The sequence below is a fragment of the Plecotus auritus genome, assembly GCF_963455305.1.
Source record: "Plecotus auritus genome assembly, chromosome: 11".
Classification (NCBI taxonomy): Eukaryota; Metazoa; Chordata; class Mammalia; order Chiroptera; family Vespertilionidae; genus Plecotus; species Plecotus auritus.
Genome location: NC_137777.1, coordinates 6,938,577 through 6,961,850, shown reverse-complemented (window position 1 = coordinate 6,961,850; position 23,274 = coordinate 6,938,577). Strand labels below are relative to the sequence as shown.

Genomic DNA, 23,274 nt, shown 5'->3' with positions numbered 1-23,274 from the left:
GCCCGCAGCGGTCAGCTTGACGCGGTGATCTCAGCGGCCAGTAGAGGGCACACTTACTTTAACTTTCGCAAACCCAAGCGCCAGGGCAGGCCGGAGACGGGGGGAGGGGGGCGGGGGAAATACTTTGCAGCAAAACCACCACCAGGGATTGGTCGCTCCCCGCGTTTGCGGCAAAGGCCTGCCCTGGCGCTGGAGCAATTTGCAATCCTTAAAGCTGAATTGTGCTGTGCGCCTGACGTGGAGGAAGTTGCTACTCATTCAACAATCAAACGCTGAGCTGCAAACTCAATGGCTAATAATTTACCTTGAATACAAACACACCGTACGCGCGACCCCCCTCCGAATCTTTTTTCTGTTTTGGAATGGAAGGGGGTGGGGTGGGGTGAGAGGTGGAAAAGTTAAAATGCCTTTGGGGGATAGTGCCAAATCGCAAATTCCGAGCGAATATGCATTAAATATTAAATACTGATCCATTCAGACAGAGAACAAATCATATGTCGGGTTGGGCAACATTCTGGGTCGACGTGTACATGAAATGTACATAGATGTACGCGGGTTATACATACGAACTTTCACTATGGCATGCAGAACAAAAATGTAGGGTCACTGAACTAGGAAATTACTCCTGCCTGAAATTCGGCCAGTTTTTAATGGGCTCACGCCCCCTTCCCCCAAAAGGCAGGGAAGTAATACTTGGTTCCTCTCCTTTGATCAGAATCAATGCATTATTTCGTGCATGATCCTGATTCCAATAATAAAGGGAACAGAAGACTCGGAAAGGAAGTTAAACGTCCGGTTTGTCCAAGGAGGAAAGAGTTAACGGTTCCCCTCACTGGAGTCTCTTCTGGTCCCCCAGGCAAGGTCCGCGAGCTCGCCTCTTCCCCCCTTCTGGGGAGTCCGGTCTCTGCGGCTCTGGCCACCCTTCCCCAATATTCTCCCGTCTGGCGCCTTTGATTTCCCCCAAACCTGGGAGCCCTGGACTGGTGCTGCTAACCTGAGCCACGGGCGCAAATGGGATTTTCCTGAGACCTGGCTGCGGAATTGGAGCTCCGAGGGGCACGGGGGGGTGCCGTGGGGAGTACAAGGGGACTCATTCTGGTGGAAGGTACCCAACAGAGATAGCTATCCACACAGAAGGCATAACACCCCCAACAAATGCAATGGGCATTTATTCATAACGCGCTCTCCAAGTAGACGTGGCAGTGCGCTGCGGAGTTATTTTAATAATCCCGGGCATCATTTTTCTCCCTCTATCTTATCGCTTAGCCCCATCGACACTAATACCTCGCACACACTCTGCGCGCGCCCATAAGCACCCTTTCTTTCCTCCTCTCTTCGTAGGACTTATTCCAAGAGCTACCCTTTCCCCAGCCTTAGGGAAGCGGCCGGCCGCCCGGGACGTGCCTGTCCTGGGCGTGGGTACACGGTGTGTTCTCCGTGTCGAGAGCTCAGCTGTTCCGCCTGGGATGATTGAAGCTCGCAGGACGGGTGAGCGGCCTGTCAAACAGAGCGCTGCGCCAGAAGAGCCGCAGAGAAAGGGAGCGGGTCTGAACGCCAGCGACAGAAAATGGAAGGCGCGCTCGGTTAATTCATGCAAAGACCTAACTCTATTTACATCCGATCCCTCCGCGCACCAGAGTGCTGGGCTTAAAGGCTGAGTCTCCTCCCCTGCCCTCCTTCGGCACAATCGCCCCTCCCGGATTCCCAAAGCTGGGGGAGAGGGAGAGAAAAAAGATCCTCGCTCGCGAATCCCCGCCCACCGGCCCTTTATAGGCAAGGGTCTGCCCCACCGAGAACCCCCGGGCTGCGCTTCTTGCGGCTGCCGCAACCACCGCGGTTCACGGGTCCTGGCCGCCGCCTTCCTCCCTCCCTGCCGCCTCGGCAAGGGCAGGGCTATTCCGAGGCTTGGCGGGAAAAAGGACCGAGGGGAGGGATCGAAATAACCCCGATTATAAAAGCCGGCTTATCGGACTCGCTGTAGTAATTCCAGCGAGAGGCAGAGGGAGCGAGCGGGCGGACCAGCCAGAGTGAACCTAGCGAGCCGGGCGAGCAGAGGCGCGCTCCGGGCGCCCAGGGCTGAGATCCGGAGTGAAAGCGGGGCTTCACCTCCGGCCCAGCCTCCTCCTCCTCACCCTGCCCGCCGACCCCCGCCAGAGATCCGCAACCCTCGCCGCAGCCACGAAAACTTTGCCTATTGCAGCGGGCGGGCACTTTCCCCTGGCCTGGAACTTACAACACCCCGGCGAGAACGCGACTCTCCAGGAGCGGAGATCTTCTATTTGGGGGGACACTTCTCCGGGCCGCTGCCTACGACCCGCTCCTCTGAAAGGCGCTCCTTGCCCCTTTTTGGAACCTGGATTTCCTTCGGAGAGTGGGAAACCCGGTAAGCCCTCGGATCTACTTGTCTTTCCCTTAATTTATTTTCCTCCCGCTTTATTGATGTTTTGAGTCCAATACCCGAGTTGGGGTGTCTTCTCTCCCATCACGGTATTATTGACACTTCTCGGAGTAGTTGTGGTAGGTCGGGGTGGGGTGGGGACCGAAGCAGAACTGGATGGGGTACAGTGAGTTGTCAAGATGGGAGGATGGAAAGCAGAGGGAAAACGGGTGTGCGTTTTTTGTTTTTAAGCCTTTGGAGATTTTTGCCTATGGATATTGACGCAGAGCCCAGCGGGCTGGACATTCCTGCTTTATTGTATTAATTGCTTTGGTTTTTTGGGGGGGTGTGGGGGAAAGCTGTGCTTCGTGGTGAGCAGAAAGCCCTTTGCATCTTGAGCTCCTTGGAGTAAGGATTACTATCCTTATGTGTGATCGAGAGAGCGCCGCAGCCGCTGACTTTTCCTCGTCTCCGAAAGGGCATTTAAATTTCAGCTTCTTTTTTTTTTACTGCATTTCTGACAGCCGGAGACACTGCGGCGCGTCCCGCCCGCCGATTCCCCCGGCGTTTCCAATTCGTCCCCTGCTCCTTCTCATAAGTTGGCATTTAGCTTCTAAAAGGAATAATAAAATTAAATATCTTGGCGTACCAGGGTGTTAGGACTTGGTGTTGGGGAGGCGCCGGAGGCGGAGAGGGAAGGCTAGGGCAGGGATGTGTCCGATTCTCCTGGCCATTGACTTAGAAAACGAGGGCAAACCTCCGCACCCAGCCTTGGCTCCCCGGCCACGTCGGGGTCCCCGCGCCCCTGAGATGCAGAGGGACTGCGAGGAGCCGGGCTTTTTCAGAACAGCTGCTACCCAAGGCGGATGAAGGGAAGGGCGCCCCCGCTCCGGGCGCAGAATCGCAGCAGGGTCTCTGGCGCAGTTGCGTTGCCGTATTGGGCTTTGAAGGGAGGCGCCTCTGTTATTCTCTAATACACCCCTTTTATTTATTGGGGGGGGGGGTGTTAAAGCCCGCGGCGGAGCTCGCCGCACCAGCCGGCGAGGGAAAAGAAGAAAAGCTGGCAAAGAAGGGAGGGAGGGCGCGCTGGGGGTGGGGATGGAGGAGGAGGAGAAGGAGGCTGGGAGGGGCGGAGGCACCCGCGGGGGAAGGGGCGCAGCCGCTCCCGCCGCAGCGCCTCTCGCCTTCTCCTTCAGGTGCGGCAAAACTTTTTGGTTTGGCAGATTGCATTCCCCGCCGCCGCCTCTACTGGCCTCTTCCGGAGGCCAGAGCCGATTTCCATGGCTCTCCAGCTGCGGGGCTGAATCCCAGGCTTGGCGCCCGGGCTCCTGGGGAACAAAAGTCCCGCTGGCGCTCCGCAGCTGGCTCACCAAATATGTGTCCGCGATAGGGGGTCTCCCGGAGGGGGCGAAAGGGCGCTCCTTTGGCCCCCGCCCCTCCAGCCACTGGCCCATTCGGGGGATAGCGCTGGAAGGGGAATGGTTCACGATTGTGTCGCACGCTGCGCCGGGGTGAGGCACCAGCCTAGACGCCCCCTTAACTCAAGATTGCCCCCCTTTGTGTGCCCCCTGTAGCAGGCTGCCGCGATGCCCCTCAACGTCAGCTTCGCCAACAGGAACTATGACCTCGACTACGACTCGATGCAGCCCTATTTCTTCTGCGACGAGGAGGAGAACTTCTACCACCAGCAGCAGCAGAGCGAGCTGCAGCCGCCCGCGCCCAGCGAGGATATCTGGAAGAAATTCGAGCTGCTGCCCACCCCGCCCCTGTCGCCCAGCCGCCGCTCCGGACTCTGCTCGCCCTCCTACGTCGCGTTCGCGTCCTTCTCCCCCAGGGAGGTTGACGATGGCGGCGGCGGCAGCTTTTCCACCGCCGACCAGTTGGAGATGGTGACCGAGCTGCTGGGAGGAGACATGGTGAACCAGAGCTTCATCTGCGACCCGGACGACGAGACCTTCATCAAAAACATCATCATCCAGGACTGTATGTGGAGCGGCTTCTCGGCCGCCGCCAAGCTCGTCTCCGAGAAGCTGGCCTCCTACCAGGCTGCGCGCAAAGACGGCGGCAGCCGGAGCCCCGCCCGAGGGCAGGGCGCCTGCTCCACCTCCAGCCTGTACCTGCAGGACCTGAGCGCCGCCGCCTCCGAGTGCATCGACCCCTCCGTGGTCTTCCCCTACCCGCTCAACGACAGCAGCTCGCCCAAGCCCTGCGCCTCCCCGGACTCCACCGCCTTCTCCCCGTCCTCGGACTCTCTGCTCTCCTCCACCGACTCCTCCCCACGGGCCAGCCCCGAGCCCCTGGCACTCCACGAGGAGACACCACCCACCACCAGCAGCGACTCTGGTAAGGGGGAGCCCTGCATGCCTGACAAAGGGGCGGGGGGGGGGGGGCGTCTGGTTATCTTTCTTCTTCTCATTGGCGGCTAATGCAGCTGGCCGCTTCAGCTGACGCCGTCTCTTCTCTTCTCTTCTATTCGGGAAAGAAATGGCAGGTCTGGAAGCATCTGGGAGCTCCATCATCCCAGAAACACTGGGCTTTACTGTTCCCTCCCATCACTTCTCCTAAGACCGCCCTAGTGGCCAGCCCCTTCCCTTCCCGCCCACCCCTCAGGAATTTCATTGGGATTTTAAATCTTCCTGGTTTATCTTGCAACTCAATCCGCTCCCTCTTACCTTTCTTAAGCATTTTAATTGCGGGGGGGGGGGGGGGGAGGGGGAAGTGTGAATGAGATTAAGAGGATTGATGTCTCGGAGAGGGAAAGAATTGCCTCCCTCTCCCTTTCTGAGAAGTGTTGGAATTTAATGGGCTGCAGATCTAGGAAGAGGGGCTGTGGGCAGAGGCAGGCCGGCAGGCAGGCAGGCAGTTTCCCACCTGGGGCTGCGGAGTGAAAGTGCCTCAGAGCGAATGAGCTGAGAACTTGGGGATCTTTTCAGCCTCTTTTGAACATTTAAAAGCAGCTCCTTTCCCAAATTGAACTTTCTCCCTTCCCCCATCCCCTAGGGCTTTTGGCAAAGCTGCAAGATCTTTTCTTTCCGAACTTCCCATAAAATAGGGAGTTGCTAAATTCATACCAAGAGATTTGCAGCTCTCCTTTGCAACACGGGTTCTTGGTAAAGTCCCTTAAAAATAGGAGGTGCTTGGGAATGTGCTTTGCTCTGGGTGTGTCCAAAGCCTCATTAAGTCTTAGGTAAGAATTGGCACCAATGTTGTCTCCTGGTAAATTGTAATTTTCTTACCTGTGCCATAAACCCAGCTGTCATTCCGCCTTCTTGGGAGGGATGATTGGCTAGTTTGTTCTCTGGGGATAACTTTGGTCCTTCCTCATATCATAATGCCTTATATTTCCATAATTGAAATATGGGAATGTTGTCGCTAACCAGGTGACTTCTATTTCCTTTCTTACAGAGGAAGAACAAGAGGATGAGGAAGAAATTGATGTTGTTTCTGTGGAAAAGAGGCAGCCCTCCGCCAAAAGGTCAGAGTCAGGGTCACCCTCTTCCGGAAGTCACAGCAAACCGCCTCACAGTCCGCTGGTCCTTAAGCGATGCCATGTGTCCACCCATCAGCACAATTACGCAGCGCCCCCCTCCACCAGGAAGGACTATCCCCCCGCCAAGAGGGCTAAGTTGGACAGTGGCCGCGTCCTGAAACAGATCAGCAACAACCGCAAATGTGCCAGCCCCAGGTCCTCGGACACGGAGGAGAACGACAAGAGGCGGACACACAACGTCTTAGAACGCCAGAGGAGGAACGAGCTGAAACGCAGCTTCTTTGCCCTGCGCGACCAGATCCCGGAGTTGGAAAACAACGAAAAGGCCCCCAAGGTAGTTATCCTTAAAAAAGCCACCGCCTACATCCTGGCCATCCAAGCGGAGGAGCAGAAGCTCCTTTCCGAGAAGGACTTCTTACGGAAACGGCGAGAACAGTTGAAACACAAACTTGAACAGCTACGGAACTCTTGTGCATGAAACTTGACCTCTGGGAGGGAGGAACTGGAATCGCTTCACGACTTCTCCCTTGTTACGAAGGGAAAGTGCGGGAGAAGGTTCCTCAGGTTCCTCCTGGCATCATCGCAGAATTCATTAGACATGAACTTGTTGCAACTGCATGGTCAAGTGCAAACCGCACAACCGTGGCTGGGTCTTCGGACTGAAAGGTTTAGCCATAATGTAAACTGCCTCAAATGGGACTTTGGGCATAAAAGAACATTTTTTATGCTTGCCATCCTTTTTTTTTTTTTTTTTTTTTTTTCCTTTAACAGATTTGTATTTAAGAATTTTTTTTTTAATCTCAAATGTTTACCCAATTTGCCTGTGTAAATATATCCATCATTAAATGTAAATAACTTTAATAAAACGTTTATAGCAATTATACAAAATTTCAATGTATTATAAAACAATTTTTTTTATTTAAATAATGTTGTTTTTCAGATCGATTTTTTTTTATTGTTTTTAGAAAAAATAAAATATCTGGCAAATATATAATTGAGCCAAATCTTAAAGTTTGTGAGTGTTTTGTTTCTTGTTTTCTTCATTCTCTTATTCATCAATGACCACTGAACAGAATTTGGCCCTTAAGGGAGTGAGCTTACAAAAAATGGGAAAAGACATTACTCAGGAAAGGACAAGGGCTTTGTTAAATGGGCCTGGGGCCTTAAGGCCTTTAACTTACCAGGGTTATGAGATGCTTCCTGAGGTGAGTGATAAGGACCAGAGTTGATACTTGAAAGAATGAAAGGGCAAGGCAGTAAGCTGGTGAGCCAGGGAGCGGGTTAGGGGCCAAGGGGTGCTAGAGAGATTAAAGATAACAGTTAAGTATACCAGGGGTGAGGTAAGGACTGGGGGTTGGGAGGAAGATCAAGAAGAAACCCTGGTAACTTTGATTAACCCATGCCATTCCCCTGTTCCATTCAAGCCCAGGGGTCCTGCCCCATGGCAGAGTGGAAGGGGGAAGAGAATAGAAACCAAATGTTGCTGCTTGCCTACTACTACCAGGTGCCAGGCCCTCTACATGGGTTATCACAAGCCCCAGAGGAGCGCCGGGAGGCATGTTATTAACCTGCATTTTACAAGCATGGGAATAATAGGAGCTCAGGGAGGCTAGGGAACTTCTCTGTGGCCACACAGGCAATAAAAGGCAGCTTCCAAGTCCCACTCAACACTTGACTGGCGCCTTAGCTCATCCTAAAGTGTGAGGTCAAAAATGCTTGTAGCCCTAGCTAGTTTGGCTCAGTCCTCAGGGTCGACCTTCGGACTGAAGGGTTCCAGGTTCAATTCCGGTCAAGGGCACATGCCCGGGTTGCGGGCTCGATCCCCAGTGGGGGGGGGGGGGGGGGCGTGCAGGAGGCAGCCGATCAATGATTGTCATCATTAATGCTTCTCTCTCCCTCTCCCTTCCTCTCTGAAATCAATAAAAATAAGTAAATAAATCCTAAAAAAAAAAAAATGCTTGTGGTTGGGAGCCAGATGGACTGCTAAGCAATAACTAAACTTTACTACTTGTGTGCCAGGCATTCTTCCAAGCATTTTCCTTATACAACTCCACAGCAACTCTGTGAAGGAGGTACTGCTGATTTCCCTATGAGAAGGGGAAACTGAGGCACAGGAAGACCAGCCCTCCCCCCCCCCCCCCCCGTTTGTGTTGCAAAGTTCCACCGATAATGAAGAGTAGAGCTGCCAGGATTCAAACCCAGATGGTCCACTCACAAATTCTCCAAGAGGCCAGAAGGAATACATGGGCCACACATGAGAACAGGAGTCACCCATCCAATGGATTCTGTCTTCAGTTTCAACAGGCAGACCCTGTCAGACATCCGTTCCCCATTTTTTTGTTTGTTTGTTTGTTTGTTTTATTTTGCTGCCCGTTGTTTAATTTTTCCTTTAGCGTGGAGAAGTCCAGAACTCACGGCCCCCCCTAACGTAGCCATTTGTTAAGTGAGACTCACCAGTTGCCGCGGGGACGCTGCCAGTGTAACCCTGCTACTGTTCAGGTCATAAAATAAAATATAATTACTCTTTGTCGTGTGAGTCATTATTTTGGAAACGATAGACTCCCAACCTCTTTCACACACGGATAATCATGACACATGCTCGTCACTGGAACATGAAAAGACACTTCTGACTGTAGATATTATTAATTATAAGCCTTTGAATACCCACAGCCCAAACCAGAAACTTGAGTGTTGGCAACGTACTAGCAGGTAAATAGGAGCTACTATCGCCGTTCTAATTATCTCATTGTCTGGGCCTCAGAGGAATCTTCAGATTCCTGTCCTCTTTGGGATTTTAATCCACCACCACCCATTAATCAATAGCTAATTGCGGCCTTTGGCTCTGGCCCCTACAATAATTTAATCCAGCCCTTAATGTCTTTTTCTTGATCTTTTATTTCAGGTTCTCACTGCTGCAAGCTGTCACACCCTGTGTCCTCAATTCAAAGGGAGACAGAATCCACAGAATTCTAGTTCAAAGGTCACAATACGGTGGTGGGTGCGGGGTGGGGGGTGGGCGACCTTAAACGGTTCATTCTGCCCCTCTGCGCTGGACAGCGGCCCTGGAGTGACTCACTTGGGAACCCAGGTGAGTTGAGGGAGAAGGTGTGAGTTTGAGTCACTAAATCCGGACAAGCCCAGGGACCAGCAGAGTGCTCCTCGGTAGGAAAATACTCTCCCTTCCAAAGGGCCTGGAAGCAACTTTAGGGATGCAGAGCTGGGCTGTGGGGGCAGGACGGGAACTATGGCTCACATCCCAGGTTTAGGAAGTCAGGGAACGGTCTTTCCATAAAGTCAGGCTGATCTTGACCCTGACACAAATTGGTCCTCAGAGCCAATCTAGAGAGTCCCCAGGGGTCTATGCCATTGTGGGATCTATTTTATAGATTAAGCAAATGATCAAGAATTGGTGATGGAAGGGAGAAGCTTGCAATTCGGTTGGAATACACCAGAAGGAATAAGCTAATGCTGACTATGGCTTTTACCTAGGACACTGCAGGAATTAATGGCCATCCCACGGGATTCCCAGCGTGGTTTTGCTTAGGGATGAAATGTGTAAAGAGGAAGGAAGTGTTATTTTTGTTGTTGTTGTTAATCCTCACCCAAAGATATTTTTCCATTGATTTTTAGAGAGTGGAAGGGAGAGAGAGAGAGAGAGAGAGAGAGAAAACATTGATGTGAGAGAGACACATTAATTGGTTGCTTCCCTTAACTCACCTTGACCAGGGCCAGGAATCGAGTCTGCAACCCAGGTATATGCCCTTGACAGGAATCAAACCTAGGACCCTTCAGTCCGCAGGCCAATGCTCTATCCACTGAGCCAAACCGGTTAGAACAGAAGAGCTATTTTATGCTTCCATTTGGGAGCAACGAAGGAGATCCAGATTATAAAAATAATCAAATTCTTAAATGAACAGTTTCCACAATCCGAGTCTAACACGTTGGCCTCACAGCTGGGATATGTAAGTAGAGTTACACATCTCTGCTGGTCTTTAAGACAAATTGGCACAGAGCTTGGGAAAGAGAACAAAAAAAGTTGTGTTTGGGGGTTTTCTGTGGTTTGTTTGCAATAGCCTGTGACTGGCTCCGTCTATGATAATTTTTTAGTATACCCACTAAGGACTCTCGAAGCATTTCTTCCCAACAATAAATAACCCTAAGGCTAGAAAGTGCTGACGGGTGTCCCCCTACGCTATCAACAAAAGCACTGGTAGCTTTACAAAAGGCTCCCCCTTTAAGGTTATGGACCATGACAGGCCTATTTCAAAGGAGAAGGGTAGAAACAGGCTCACAGAAGGAGAACAGGGAGCCATTGAAAAAAATAAAACTAAAAAGACTACCACCCACCACGAAAGCTGAGGCAGGAATCTTTCTCTATTCTAGACCCTTCAGGGGAGAATTCACACTAGTTCCAAATTTAGAGGCAATATCCAAGAATGTTTCGCTTTCCCAAACTGGTTTTAGGTGACTTTAAATGGCTCTGAGTGGATTTCACATTTTGTCTTTAATTGTATTTCTTTCAATATTAGCCTACACTAATCTCTTCAGGAAGACACAGCTGAAGGGAATGAGTGTTAATGGGATGTAGATCTTCTAAGGTTAAAAGGAATGTTCTTTGTTTCTAAACAATGCCTGAGAGCTCAACCACCATCCCCAACACTTTCTACCCATTGTCACCCCCTCAGCCCCTCCAGGGATGAAACACTCTGGTGCGGTCAGGGGTCTCCAGGGGTGGGGAAGGGGAGAGCTGGGGGAGAGACAATTAGCCTTTATTACACACTTACTATCTGCCAGACCCTCCCGACAGCCCAGCGGGAGAGTAATTGTTGAATATGACAGCATTGAAGTTTAGACAAGTTCAATAGCTCCCCTAAAGTCACACAAGGACCCACAATCAAAGCAACAATGATAGTAGTTAATGTTTACTATGTGCTAAACACTTTACATGCATTGTCTTATTTTATTCCCAAAGCAACTCTTAGGAGGTAAATGCTATTTCTAATCCCATGGTACACAGAAAGCGATTGAAATTTGGAGAGATTAAGTAATTCGCTTGCCTTCACAGAGCTGGCAACATGGTGAGGAATGATTACGCGTTCGTTCAGAAATAGTTATTGAACACCTACTGTGTGCCCACACTGTGCTGGGTATGGGGAGAAATCGTTAAGATCAAAGTGATAGATAAGGTCCTAGTCCTGTGGATTGTGGGAGAACAGAGAAGACCAGCACTTACACTCTGTTATTTTACAAACACTTTGAGTGTTTCCCATGTGGCAGGATAGGGTTGCAGCTCTGAGAACTGCTGAAGACCCTCCTGCAACTTCCTCCCCTTCCACCCCGAAATGAATCAAGGTCAGAGCTCAGGAAATGCTGGTAGAGGAGCAAAGGAAAAGACCTCACCAGAGGGATGGAGGGAAGCTAGGAGAACGTGGTGACCCAAGGGAGGAAGCCCTTCTATCAGAGGTGTCAAAGGCAGCAAGAGGTGCCACAGGAAGTGTGGAGAGCGATGCATTGGCCTACCAGGGGTCCTCAAACTTTTTAAACAGGGGGCCAGTTCACTGTCCCTCAGACTGTTGGAGGGCCGGACTATCGTTTAAAAAAACAACTATGAACGAATTCCTATGCACACTGCGGGCCCGGGATGAGTCGGCTGCTAAGCAGGACAGGCAGCGGCACCCGGCGGGCCGGATAAATGTCCTCGGCGGGCCGCAGGTGGCCCGCGGGCCGTAGTTTGAGGACACCTGGAAGCGATACAGCAGTATCTTCTTGGCCACTCCTCCTCCCCATCCACCAGGACCGCCCCTCCCCTTCATTCCCTTCATTCAGTCCCTCACTTGAAATGCTGCCTAAGCAATCGCCTGGCACGCTGCCTTCTGCCATACCTTCCCTAGGAGTCCCACAGGGCGATCCCTGGACCCGCAGCGTCAACATCACCTGTGAATTTGTTGCAGCTACAAACACATGCAGCCACCTGCGGTTTTGATTTCCATGGTTTCCAAAATTGTAAATGAAAAATTCCAGAAATAAACAATTCCTAAGTTTTAAATTGTGCACCATTCTCACTGGTGTGATAAAATCTCCCGCAGTCCCTCAGGGGACATGACTCATCCCCTTTTCCAGTATATCCCCACCTATTAGTCCCTTAATAGCTGGCTGGGTTATCAGATAGACTGTCATTGTGTGAATACTTGAGTTCAGGTCACCCTTTCTTCACTTCATCATGCAAGAGTGGTGATGCTGGGAACTCAGCTCCACCAAAGAGAAGCCGGTAAGTGCTTCCTTTCAGTGAAAAGGTGAAAGTTCGCTACCATCCGTGGTTTCAGACTTCCCTTGGAGCTCTTAGGACATATCCTCTGCAGGGAAGGGGGGCTACTGTGGTCCCTCTGAATTAGAATTTCAGGAGGTGGGCCCCAGGAAATGGTTTTAACAAGCCCTCTAGAGCTTGAAAAGTTCAGAAACCACTGCTTTCTGAATCATAAACGTGAGAGTGCCCTCCCCTGCTTAAAGCCTTTCATCAGGTTCCTGTGCCCTGCACATGAAGTCCAAGGCCACTTTATTCATTCATTCATCCAGCCAGCTATCCATCCATCCATCCATCTATTTATCCATCCATCCATCCATTCATCATCCTTACCCTAGGGCAGTGGTCGGCAAACTCATTAGTCAACAGAGCCAAATATCAACAGTACAACGATTGAAATTTCTTTTGAGAGCAGAATTTTTTAAACTTAAACTTCTTCTAACGCCACTTCTTCAAAATAGACTCGCCCAGGCCGTGGTATTTTGTGGAAGAGCCACACTCAAGGGGCCAAAGAGCCACATGTGGCTCGCAAGCCGCAGTTTGCCGACCACGGCCCTAGGGTATTCTTCTCCATTGATTTTCAGAGAGAGTAGAAGGGAGGGGGAGAGACAGAGAGAAATATTGATGTGAGAGAGGGACACATCAATTGGTTGCCTCCTGCAGTACCCTAGATTGGAATCGAACCCGAAACCCTTCAGTCCACAGGCCAATGCTCTAACCATTGAGCCAAACCAGCTAGGGCTCAAGGCCATTGTATACCTCCAAGGTCCTCCACACACAGGCTCCTGCTGACTCACAGGTCTTGTCCCTCCAGTTTCCCTAGTGACATTGGAAAAGCATTTAGGCAAATAATTAAGTAAATCAATGCAAGGACCCGAAGTCGTGGGGTGAGGAAGCATGATCTTACAGGGTCATCTATCAGCCTGGGGCATCAGGGAAGTGTTCAACCCAGACGTGGAGGATGGGGATGAGTCAGTCAGGCCAAATAGCCTTCGAGGAAGGAGAGAGGATGAACTCGGGAACCCTAGCAAACCAGAATGGAAGGAGCGGGTAGGAAAAGAAAAGAACATCCTTGGGGTGGGGTGGGCCTCATGCAGACCACCCAGGGGCCTCAAGAAGGGTTTGGACTGTTTATTTGCTAAGGACAGACTCTGCAGTGGGGACGGTTACATCATTCCTACCTGTTTGTCCAGATCCTCTGGTCATGGTGGCACTATCCCAGCAAGTTTGGGTTATGGTTAAGTCAAAAGTCATGGTACTGAACTGGCTGGTGTTGCTCAATGGTTAGAGTGCCGGCCCTCGTACCAAAGGGTCACAGGTTCAATTCTGGGTCAGGGCACATGCCAAGGTTGCGGGCTTGATCCCCAATTGAGGTGTGTGCCGAAGGCAGGGGTTTGATGTTTCTCTCTCACATTGATGTTTATCTCTCAATCTCTCTCTCTCTCTCTCTAAAATCAATAAAACACTTTTTTTTTTTTTTTTTTTTTTTTACAGTCACGGTACTGGGTGCTAGGACACCAGACTCTGAACTGCCATTGTCTGTGCCCACTCTGTTCCAGACCTTCATCTGCTGCATGGATCCGGAAGGCCAGACCAGGTCATTGTAAGTATTATGTTCTTTCCAACTGAGGGATAATGAGAACAATAAAACTAATCATAGCAAAACTAACATTTTTTTTAATTATATTTTATTGATTTTTATAGAGAGGAAAGGAGAGAGATAGAGAGTTAGGAACATTGATGAGAGAGACACATTGATCAGCTGCCTCCTGCACACCTCCTACTGGGGAAGTGCCCGCAACCAAGGTACATGCCCTTGACCGGAATCGAACCTGGGACCCTGCAGTCCCCAGGCCGACACTCTATCCATCGAGCCAAATGGGTTAGGGCAACACTAACATTTATCCAGCATTTTCCACGACCCCTCACCTGCCCCATCAGATCTCTGTGAACCTTTAGAACGCTCTGAAGCCGGAAAAACCGTGACTTGTGCCAGTCTAACATTAAAAAAAATTTTTTATTGAATAAATATGACATGTAGTCTTGTGCAAATATAAGATGCATGGCATGTTACTTTGATACTAACATTTTAAAAAGTATATCTTTATTGATTTCCAAGAGGAAGGGAGAGGGAAAGAGAGACTGAATCATCAATGATGAGAGAGGATCACTGATTGGCTGCTTCCTGCACGCCCCCTACTGGGGATCGTGCCTGCAACCTGGGCATGTGCCCTGACCTGGAATGGAACCAGGACCTCCTGCTTCGTAAGTCCATGCTCAACCACTGAGCCACGCCGGCCAGGTGATACTAACATTTTTGAGGCTCTTTCAGCTGCTTTGGACTTTGAACAAAGTGCCCTATGTGACCCAGGAAGGCTCCAGAGGAGGCCCTGTGGACGCGTCCCCGGAGGCATGGGCCCCTCCCCAAGGACCATAGCAGCACAGCGGGAAGGACCCCGAGTGGGACACAGCCACGCCGCGCGCCAGCCAGAGCCCTCGCCAGGGTTACTCAGGCCGGACGGCATCCTGAGGTTGGTCTCCAGCCCCTCTGTCTTCTGCACCAACTCCGCTGTCAGTTCCCTCACAACTCTGCCTCCAGGCACCCAGCCGACTGCCCTTCTCACAATAAATTGGACAAATTGCCATAAAGCGCCCCCCACGCTGGCCTGTGCTCCACCAGCAGGGCCTCTCACCGGCAATTTGTAGAAACAGGTCTCCGACTTGAAGAAATCAGTCACTTGTGGCCATCGGGGTGGGAGGTTTAAACATGAGGAAATGGGAGATCGGCGCAGGGGGAGCCACCAGGGAGCAGAGAACATTCTGGACAGAGAGGCCCTTCACATCATACGAGCTGACCAGCACATTTTGCAGATGAAAATGCTAAGTCCAGGCTGGGGAAGGGCTGTGGACAGAGCACAGGGACGTTCGGGAGCAGGTGAGGGTAGTCATTCGAGATTCTTAGGCTCATGTTTAAAGTGTCCTTGAGCCCTAGCTTGTTTGGCTCAGTGGATAGAGCGTTGGCCCCCAGACTAAAGAATCCTGGGTTCGGTTCCCTATGTACCTCGCTTGCTGGCTCTGGTTGGGGCATGTGCAGAGTCAACCAAATCAACACACATCGATGTTTCTCTCTCTCTCCCCCCTCCCTTCTACTTTCTCTAAAAATCAATGGAAAAATATCATCGGATGAGGATTAACAACAACAAAAGAGGCATCGGGGCTGCAGGCATCTTTTTCTCCCGTGGCTCATGCACCCCATCTCCTTCTGGCATTTTCTCTTAACGACTGTGGGTGGTCTGAGTGGTCCTAGGCACTTACCTGCCCTCTTTTAGCCATGGAGATGCCCAAGGGAGACGAAGCTGATTTTTCTCCCAGGACTTTGAGCTTTACCTGGAGTGTCCCAGGGACAGAACGTGGAGGTGCGAGCACATTCTTTCTCGTCACTGTCCCTGCAGAGATGGAGTTGCGGGCTCTCTAGAGCCAGGCGTCCTCAAACTACGGCCCGCGGGCCACATGCGGCCCGCCGAGGACATTTATCTGGCCCGCCGGGTGCCGCTGCCTGTCCTGCTTAGCAGCTGACTCGTCCCGGGCCCACAGTGCGCATAGGAATTTGTTCATTTTAGTTTTTTTTTTAAACTATAGCCCGGCCCTCCAACGGTCTGAGGGACAGTGAACTGGCCCCTGTTTAAAAAGTTTGAGGACCCCTGCTCTAGACACTTGACTGCCTGTGTCAAGCCTGTCTCCACCCTGGCCTCCCAGGTGGCCAGCAGCTCGGGGGAGCTCTCCAGTGTCCTACAAAATTCTAGGATTAAATCGTCTGTAAGCGTTTCTGTTTCTTGCAACTAAGAAGCCCTGGATGAGGGACCATTCTTCAAGTTTGTCGCACCATGTCACACTGCTGTGTTCTGGGGCGAGACAGCAACAACCTTCCCATCCATCCCCGAATAGCAGAGACGGGAAACGAAAAGCCAAAACAGGGTGTACATGCAATCAAACCCCGGGCGGTAATGTCAGAGTCGCGTCCCGTGGTCCCACCTGCCGCATATTTCGCTCTTTGATGATCTACAATCAGGGGGCATTTGGGGGGGTTCAGGCCCACCGACCAGTGAGTGGCTAGCCGGCCGTCTGGATACTGCTGTCTCCACTCTGTACATCCTCCTAGTGAACCCAAATCAACTCTGCACAGCTTACAGGTAACTCTTAGCTTTTTTTTTTTTAGGAACTCCACTTAAGAAATCATTACTTTGTGACAGGGCCTGTTCTAAGGGTGATACCTATACATTTCACCATCTCAGTAACTCTGCGGGGTAGGCAGGAAGTACAAAGCTGCCTCTCAGAGATGGGGTGTGGGTGTGGTGAATGAGTTGTCAAGGTCACATAGCCAGTGGTGGTGGGCTCAGGTATAAACCCAGTGTGCTCCAACTCGAGAGGCTTCTCTCTAAAACGTTAGGCGGAATTGTCCAGAGATGCCCCGTTCAGGTGGCTCTCAATCAAAGACCCTGCCCCCGACGCAGCAGAGGTGGGAGGAGGCATTTTTAGGGAAATAGTTGTTTGAAAAGCATATTTAACACATAATTTTGTATTTGGGAAGTAGAAAATAAATCCATCCCAATGTTTGCTTGCTTGTTTGTTTTGTTTTTTTAAACCTTTTTTTTTTATTAATTTTTTTTTTTTTTTCAGAAAGAGGAAGGGAGAGGGATAGAGAGATAGAAACATCAATGATGAGAATCATCGGTCCGCTGCCTCCTGCACACCCTCTACTGGGGATGGAGCTCACAGCCGAGGCATGAGCCCTGACCGGGAATCGAACCTTGACCTCCTGGTTCATAGAGAGATGCTCAATGACTGAGTCATACCGGCTGGGTTTGTTTGTTTGTGTTTAAATACAAACCAGGACGCCTTTGAGAATGAAGGGGGCTTCTGGGCTGCTGTGAAGGATTGGGTCTGGGAGTCCCAGGCACACCGGGATGTAGAGTCCCCATGTCACAGGTGAGGAACCTTAGCCTCAGGTAGAAAATATCTCAGAGCAAAGAAAGGGCGGAGTTAGGATTGGAACCCTGGAAGGAAGGAAGGAAGGAAGGAAGGAAGGAAGGAAGGAAGGAAAGAAGGAAGGAAGGAAGGAAGGAAGGAAGGAAGGAAGGAAGGAAGGAAGGAAGGAGGCACCTAACCTCTGTCCAGGTGACTCTTCTGAGAGGCCGTGGCCTTCCCATCTTTCAAAACTGCTCCAACACTTGCTTATTCCAGGAAGCCTTTCCCAGTTCAGGGCAGCCAGCCAGCTCTGCAGCCACGGAGCCTCCTGCTACTCACCGTGTACTGCTCTTTTCTCATTTTCTCCTGCGTATGAGCCCTTTGGGCTTTCCCAGGTGTGTGTGTATGTGTGTGTGTGTGTGTGTGTGTGTGTGTGTGTGTGTGTGCAGGCGGTCCTTGCTTTGCGCAGTTCCCATGGTAACAGAGACTAGCCCTCAGTTACCCAGAATGCGCACGTGAGGACGGGATTCCTACGTGCACAGGTTCCTGTTCACACGGTGCCTTGCACGTGAGGGATGTCTGCACCCTCTTTTTCTCTTATGGTGGTAGATTACTTTCCCAGGGGTCCCATAATAGATTACCCCACGCTGGGTGGCTTATAACAACAGGAATCTATTCTCAGAGGTGTGGGCAGGGCCACGGTCCCTCAGGAGGCCCCAGCGAGGACCCTGCTTTGCCTCTTCCAGCCTCTGGCGTGGGCCAGGGCCGGAGCCCTTGGCATTCTTTGGCTGGTCCATGCATCACCCCGGTCTCCGCCTTTCTCTTCACGTGGCGCTCTCCTCTGTATTTGCATGGAGTTCTGTGTCTCCTCTCCTCTCACTATGAGGACACCAGACGCTGGATGTTGGACCCACTCTCAACCAATCTGACCTCATTCCATCTGCAAAAAACCGTGTCCAAACAAGGTCACATTCTGAGGTTCCTGGTGGACATGAATTCTGGGGTGGGGCATGAATTCTGGGGAGTGTAGATGGGTGAGCATGTCCAGGGCTGGGCCCATGCATAGATCCACCTGCCCTCAGTGCCTTGACTGTGGCGTGCACACAACAGGCCCTCGATTCTCCTGGTTGGACCCACTCCCAGAGCCAGACCTGAGCCAGGGCACCCATGAGCTCAGTTCTCTCTCCTCCCTGCCCTCTGCACAGCAAACCACTCCCAAGCACCTTCCTTCCCCTTTCTCAGAGCTCCTTCCCACTCCCCTCCCGCCCTGGCCTCCTTTCTCTTTCCTTGCTCCTCCCAGCCACAAATGGCTCGACTGACAGGCCTTCGGGGGTGGGGGGTGGGGGGCGGGGGGGCGTACACCCCATGCATTCTTGGGGTGAAGAATCCCTGTCCCATTCAGCAGCCTCAGTTTTTCTCACCCCTTCCAAGCATTTCTTTACCCTGTGCTTTTAGGGTAAAAGGCCATGATCAGCAACCCGTAGTCAAATACCCTCTCTTAGCCACACACCCTTCCGATTTTTTTTCTGCAGAAGTTCCAAATGAAAAGTTTCCTCATTGTAAGTGCTGATCGCATCTTCCTCTTTCTTTAGTTTCTGGATGTCAGTTCACTTTTTCTGATTAAAATATTAATAACACGTTGTCACTTAATGAGCTTTCACTCGGTGCTAGGCAGTGTGCCAAACACGTGGCACATCCCATGTCACTCTTTTTTATATATATATAATTAATCCTCATCCCAAGATATGTTTTTCATTGACTTTAGAGAGAAGGCAAAACAGAGAGAGAGAGAGAGAGAGAGAGAGAGAGAGAGAGAGAGAGAGAGAGAAACATTGATGTGTGTGAGAGAAACATCTGTTGGTTGCCCCATTGCTTGCATCCAGACCGAGATCGAACCTGCAACCTGGGTGGGTGGGTATGTGCTCTGACCAGTGTAAGGTCTGGGGCTGGGAAAGCAGGAACTTTACAAACTTTGCTTTCTAGCCTGCTTGAATAATGAGGAAAATAAACTTAAGCTGTCTGACCTTGTAGGCCAGAGACTAGATATGCCCATAATTTCAATGCCATGCCAGGTGCATTTTTTAATTGGATAGAACTGTGTTGTTTTCAAGGCCAGCAGCGAGATAACCACTAAGTGCACATAGGGCTGGCTCTTTAATAAAAAGGGAAGTTCTGCTTGTAACCTTGCTTAGAATTTGAATTCATTTTCTCTAAGCCCACCGGTGAAGCCCACCGGTGAATAAAGTGTGACTCCCCGGCCTGTGCTCTCGGACTGCGGGACCTCACCCGAGAGCTTTCAATAAACGCGATTTTTCGCTTTTAACCTGCTTGTCTTGGTCAACTTATTGGTTTCGGTCGGGTTAAGTCTTACATCTCTGATTAAACCTTACAGCCAGGAATAAAACCTGCCACCTTTTGGTGTATGGAATGAAGCTCCAACCAACTGAGCCACACCGGCCACGACCATGTCACTTATTCTTGACATGACTCCCACGGTGCAGATGGGAACGCTGAGGTGCTGAGCAACTGGGTAGTTTGCCCAAGGTCATGTGGCTAGGTCAAGGCGGAGTCATCAGATTCCACAGCACTTTCTCGTCATCACGCTCAGGGTAGGAAGGGACCCTGGGACATGTAATCCATCACACGGCTTCCCAGCCAGGCTTCCAGAAAATACGTAAGACCATGGAGTAAGCTCTGTCCTTTAAGGGGTTAAGCAGCCTCTTCCCACTTCCCCTGCCTCCTCTGAAGTCACTGGAGGGTTAAAAGGGAACCCTGCAGACAGTGACAGCCTGCAGATCCTTATAAAAAATTCTCTTGGAATCCGTTTTTCTCATAGCAGCTGCTTTGGGCTTCTGGGTGCAATAACTTCAGCTAAGATGCAAACGTCTCACAATGTAACAAAGCTCCGGTTGGCAGGTTTCCGCCGAACCTGAAGGATCATGCTGCTGGGCAGCCCGGGACAACAAGCCGCAGTGTATCCTCCAGTCCGAGCCAGACACCAGCCCCACATACCAGACACGCCAATCTGGTAAACTTCTTGCACTTTTCGTGAGTGAACCTGTTCTGCCCGGCCCCTTGCACCTGCTGTTTCCTCTGCAGACTGCCTCCCCCTGAACCCAGTTATTTTGGGGTGTGTTTGTCCTTCAAGGCATGACAGCATGCAGGAAGGCTTTCCCCCCCACCCCGCACCACCCTGCAAGAGTCTTTACCTGAACCCTAAAGCAGCCCGGATGGTTCGCTCTCAGGGTAGCAGGGGGGAGGGGCTTTATAACCTGGGTCTTGCCCCAAATCTACTAAGTCAAGATCTCTGGCTTCCTCGTGCTCCCGGAAGATTCCCAGAATTGAATCATGGCTTCATTTGCAACATTTTTGCAACAGGCACTGTGTGCATTTCACACTCAACTCACAGGAAGGTCAGAACTACCCCAGTGAGGAAAATGCTATTATCATTCCTGTTTTGCAGGTAAGGAAACTGAGGTGCAAAGAGGGGAAGACGCTAGTCTTCCATGGAATAAACAGCAGGGCTGGCATATCTGTGGATTTCTTTCTTTAAATCATCTCATTTAAAAATGTAAATACTTCATTTGACTTTAATGTAAATTCTATGAGAACAGGAATTTTTCAGCTGTTTGCTCTTTTCTGGATACTCGGAGGCTAGAACAGTGCTAGGCACAGATAATCATCATTAGATATTTGTTGAATGAATGAATGAATGAATGAAAATGAAATCATTTAACATAAGATTGAGATGTTGGGTATGTTTTTTTCTCTCTCATGTTCCCTAAAAATACACCAACATAATTTATTACCATTAAAAAGGGCATACCACCTAAAATCATGTCATATTTCTATCCTGATATCTCTACCCCAGTTTGGGAAGCTCTGGGCTCGAGCTGACCTCTGTCTTGCACTGACCACAATCAATTGTAGTTTTCTCTTCTAGACGATGAGCGCCTGGAAATAGGGACTGGATTCCTTCATCTTTGCATCCCTGTGCCTGGGGTAAAAGTCAGCTACTGCTTCTTCATTCTTGCTAGAGGGAATGGATTTTAGATTTGACGCAATCCAAATCCTTTCCAATCCTTTGAACTATGAATGGAGGCGATAGGGTTAAGTGGACAGCAAAGAATTGGGAGGCTGGGGAAGCTGGACTAACTCCCACTCACGGGAGGACATCCAGGCCTGGGCTGGCAGGATCAGACCTGAACCAGAAGTCTGGCTGATTCTTCGGACCCCAGACACCATCTAGTTCCTGGTGGTCTTTTTGACGCTGCACATATTTTGCAGATATACATCATGTCTTTCTTGTTGTTCCCCACTGTATCTTCAGAACCTGCTAAGTGCCCGGCACATAGAAGATGCTCAATAAAAACGGTGGGATGAATGAAGAAGTGAAGGAGGAGTTGTTCAGTATGTTCTGAGGAGAAAGGTATAGCATACCTCCCCACTCACTTTCCCGTCCCCACCATCTCCTGCGGCTCTAATATTTTCATCGAATGTGTTTGTGGGAGGCAGCTTGGTTGCAAAGGCCGACGTGACGTTGTATGAGGAGCATCTTACATAAGCTTGAAAAATAATAATCAGCGACATGAAAGAAGGGGGGACAATGGGCATTGCCGAGGAGAAGATACGTCCAGCCACCCCCAAGCTCCACCCCCCCACAAAGTTACCTGAACTCCACTCCCCTGGCTCTCACATTCTGGGGTTGCTACAATGACCTCACCAGCAGACATGAGCACCAGCTCATTATTCAGAATACTAGAGGCCCAGTGCCCGAACTCATGCACTAGTGCGGTCCAGCCGGCCTGCCCCAAAGGGGGCCTTGCCAGGGGAGGGGGAAGCGGCTGGCTGGGGCAAGGGGCTGTGGGTGGGGCTGGCAGAGGGGGGAGGGGCCTAGGGTGGTTTGCGGGCCAGCCCTGCTCCCGATCAGGGTGGAGAGGCCTGGGGCCAGGCCAGCCAGGGCGAGGGGCCCAGGGCATTCCAGTAGTTCTGCCATTTGGCCAATTTATATATTACCCTTTTATTATATAGGATTGGTTTTCCTCGGGACAAGATGCCAGCAAGACTATCACAAGCTAATGGATGGGAAGCAGGCAGGCAGGCAGGGAGGAAGTCAGTGGTAATTAACCTGCCGCCGTGCACCGCAGCCAAGCCCAGAGCACACGCGAGGGATCCAGACAGGAGCTGCCTCCAGCGAAGCAGTGAGGAAAGCACGAAGAGACAGAGCCGAAGGAAGCAAGGAGGGTCCCATCATTGCAGGGAAGGCCCAGTTTCAGAGACTATCCTGATGGATGGGCGAGAAGCCAGGCCAGTGGGACACAGACAAAAACTGTCCCAGATCCGATCGGTCCAGCAGTCGCCAGCCTTCCGGATCTCATGGACCACCGGTTGGAGACCACTGGTAGATGATATGTTGAGTCCTCCTCAATCCTGAGACTCTCCATAGAGTGGTGAGTGGGTCCAACGGCATTTCTGCAATAGCTTGTCAATTCCTTTAGATTCGAAAAGAGAGTCATCATTTTCTAACACGCACGGGGTCAAGGGAAGGGAAAGGAGAGAACAGAGGCCACCAACAGGAAATGGAAGCTTTGAGAGTATTTCCTACCAGCCAGGCCCGGCGTGTTTATCTGTGTGACAGAATATTACATATGTCCACCCAGCAGGGCACATCCTATTACAACTGCCCAGTCACATATGAGGAAGCGTAGGCAGGTTGAACTGCATGCCCAAGGTCACCAATCAGTGGGTGGTGGCGTTAGGTTTGACCGCAGTCTATCTGACACCACGTCCCCTGGTGGTAGGCAGCATGACCCCCAATGATGTGTGTGTGTGTGGGGGGGGCCTCTTGGTATCCACAAGCTGTGTAATTCCTCTCCCCACGTGTGGACTGGAATTCGTGACTCGCTTATAGCAAACATAATAGAGCAAATGTGAGGGGATGTCACTTCTCTTTTTGATTATTTTGATTTTTTTTATTGATTTCAGAGAGGAAAGGAGAGAGACAGATAGAAACATCAATGATGAGAGAGAATTATCTATTGGCTGCCTCCTGCACGCCCCACACTGGGGATGGAGCCTGCAACCCAGGCACGTGCCCTAACCAGGAATCGAACCGTGACCTCCTGGTTCATAGATCAATGC

The 23,274-nt window shown here is 50.9% G+C and overlaps 1 protein-coding gene across 2 annotated transcripts; it reads left to right on the top strand.

The window, feature by feature from the left end:
• The first annotated feature begins 1,979 nt into the window (after positions 1-1,979).
• On the top strand, positions 1,980-6,875 carry MYC (MYC proto-oncogene, bHLH transcription factor). 2 transcript variants are annotated; one of them, XM_080646790.1, is made up of 3 exons: positions 1,980-2,383; positions 3,952-4,720; positions 5,783-6,875. In XM_080646790.1, the coding sequence occupies exons 2-3, from the start codon at positions 3,964-3,966 to the stop codon at positions 6,343-6,345; spliced, it is 1,320 nt and encodes a 439-aa protein (XP_080502916.1). In that variant the 5' UTR covers positions 1,980-2,383; positions 3,952-3,963; the 3' UTR covers positions 6,346-6,875. The 2 variants fall into 2 exon arrangements, with proteins under 2 accessions (XP_080502916.1, XP_080502917.1); XM_080646791.1 differs by lacking the exon at positions 1,980-2,383 and having other exon boundaries at positions 3,852-4,720.
• The last annotated feature ends 16,399 nt before the right edge of the window (positions 6,876-23,274 follow it).

Coding starts and splice junctions, on each gene's coding strand:
- MYC (XM_080646790.1), top strand. CDS start 3,964: ATGCCCCTCAACGTCAGCTTCGCCAACAGGAACTATGACCTCGACTAC. Junction 4,721..5,782: donor CACCACCAGCAGCGACTCTG/GTAAGGGGGAGC, acceptor CCTTTCTTACAG/AGGAAGAACAAGAGGATGAG.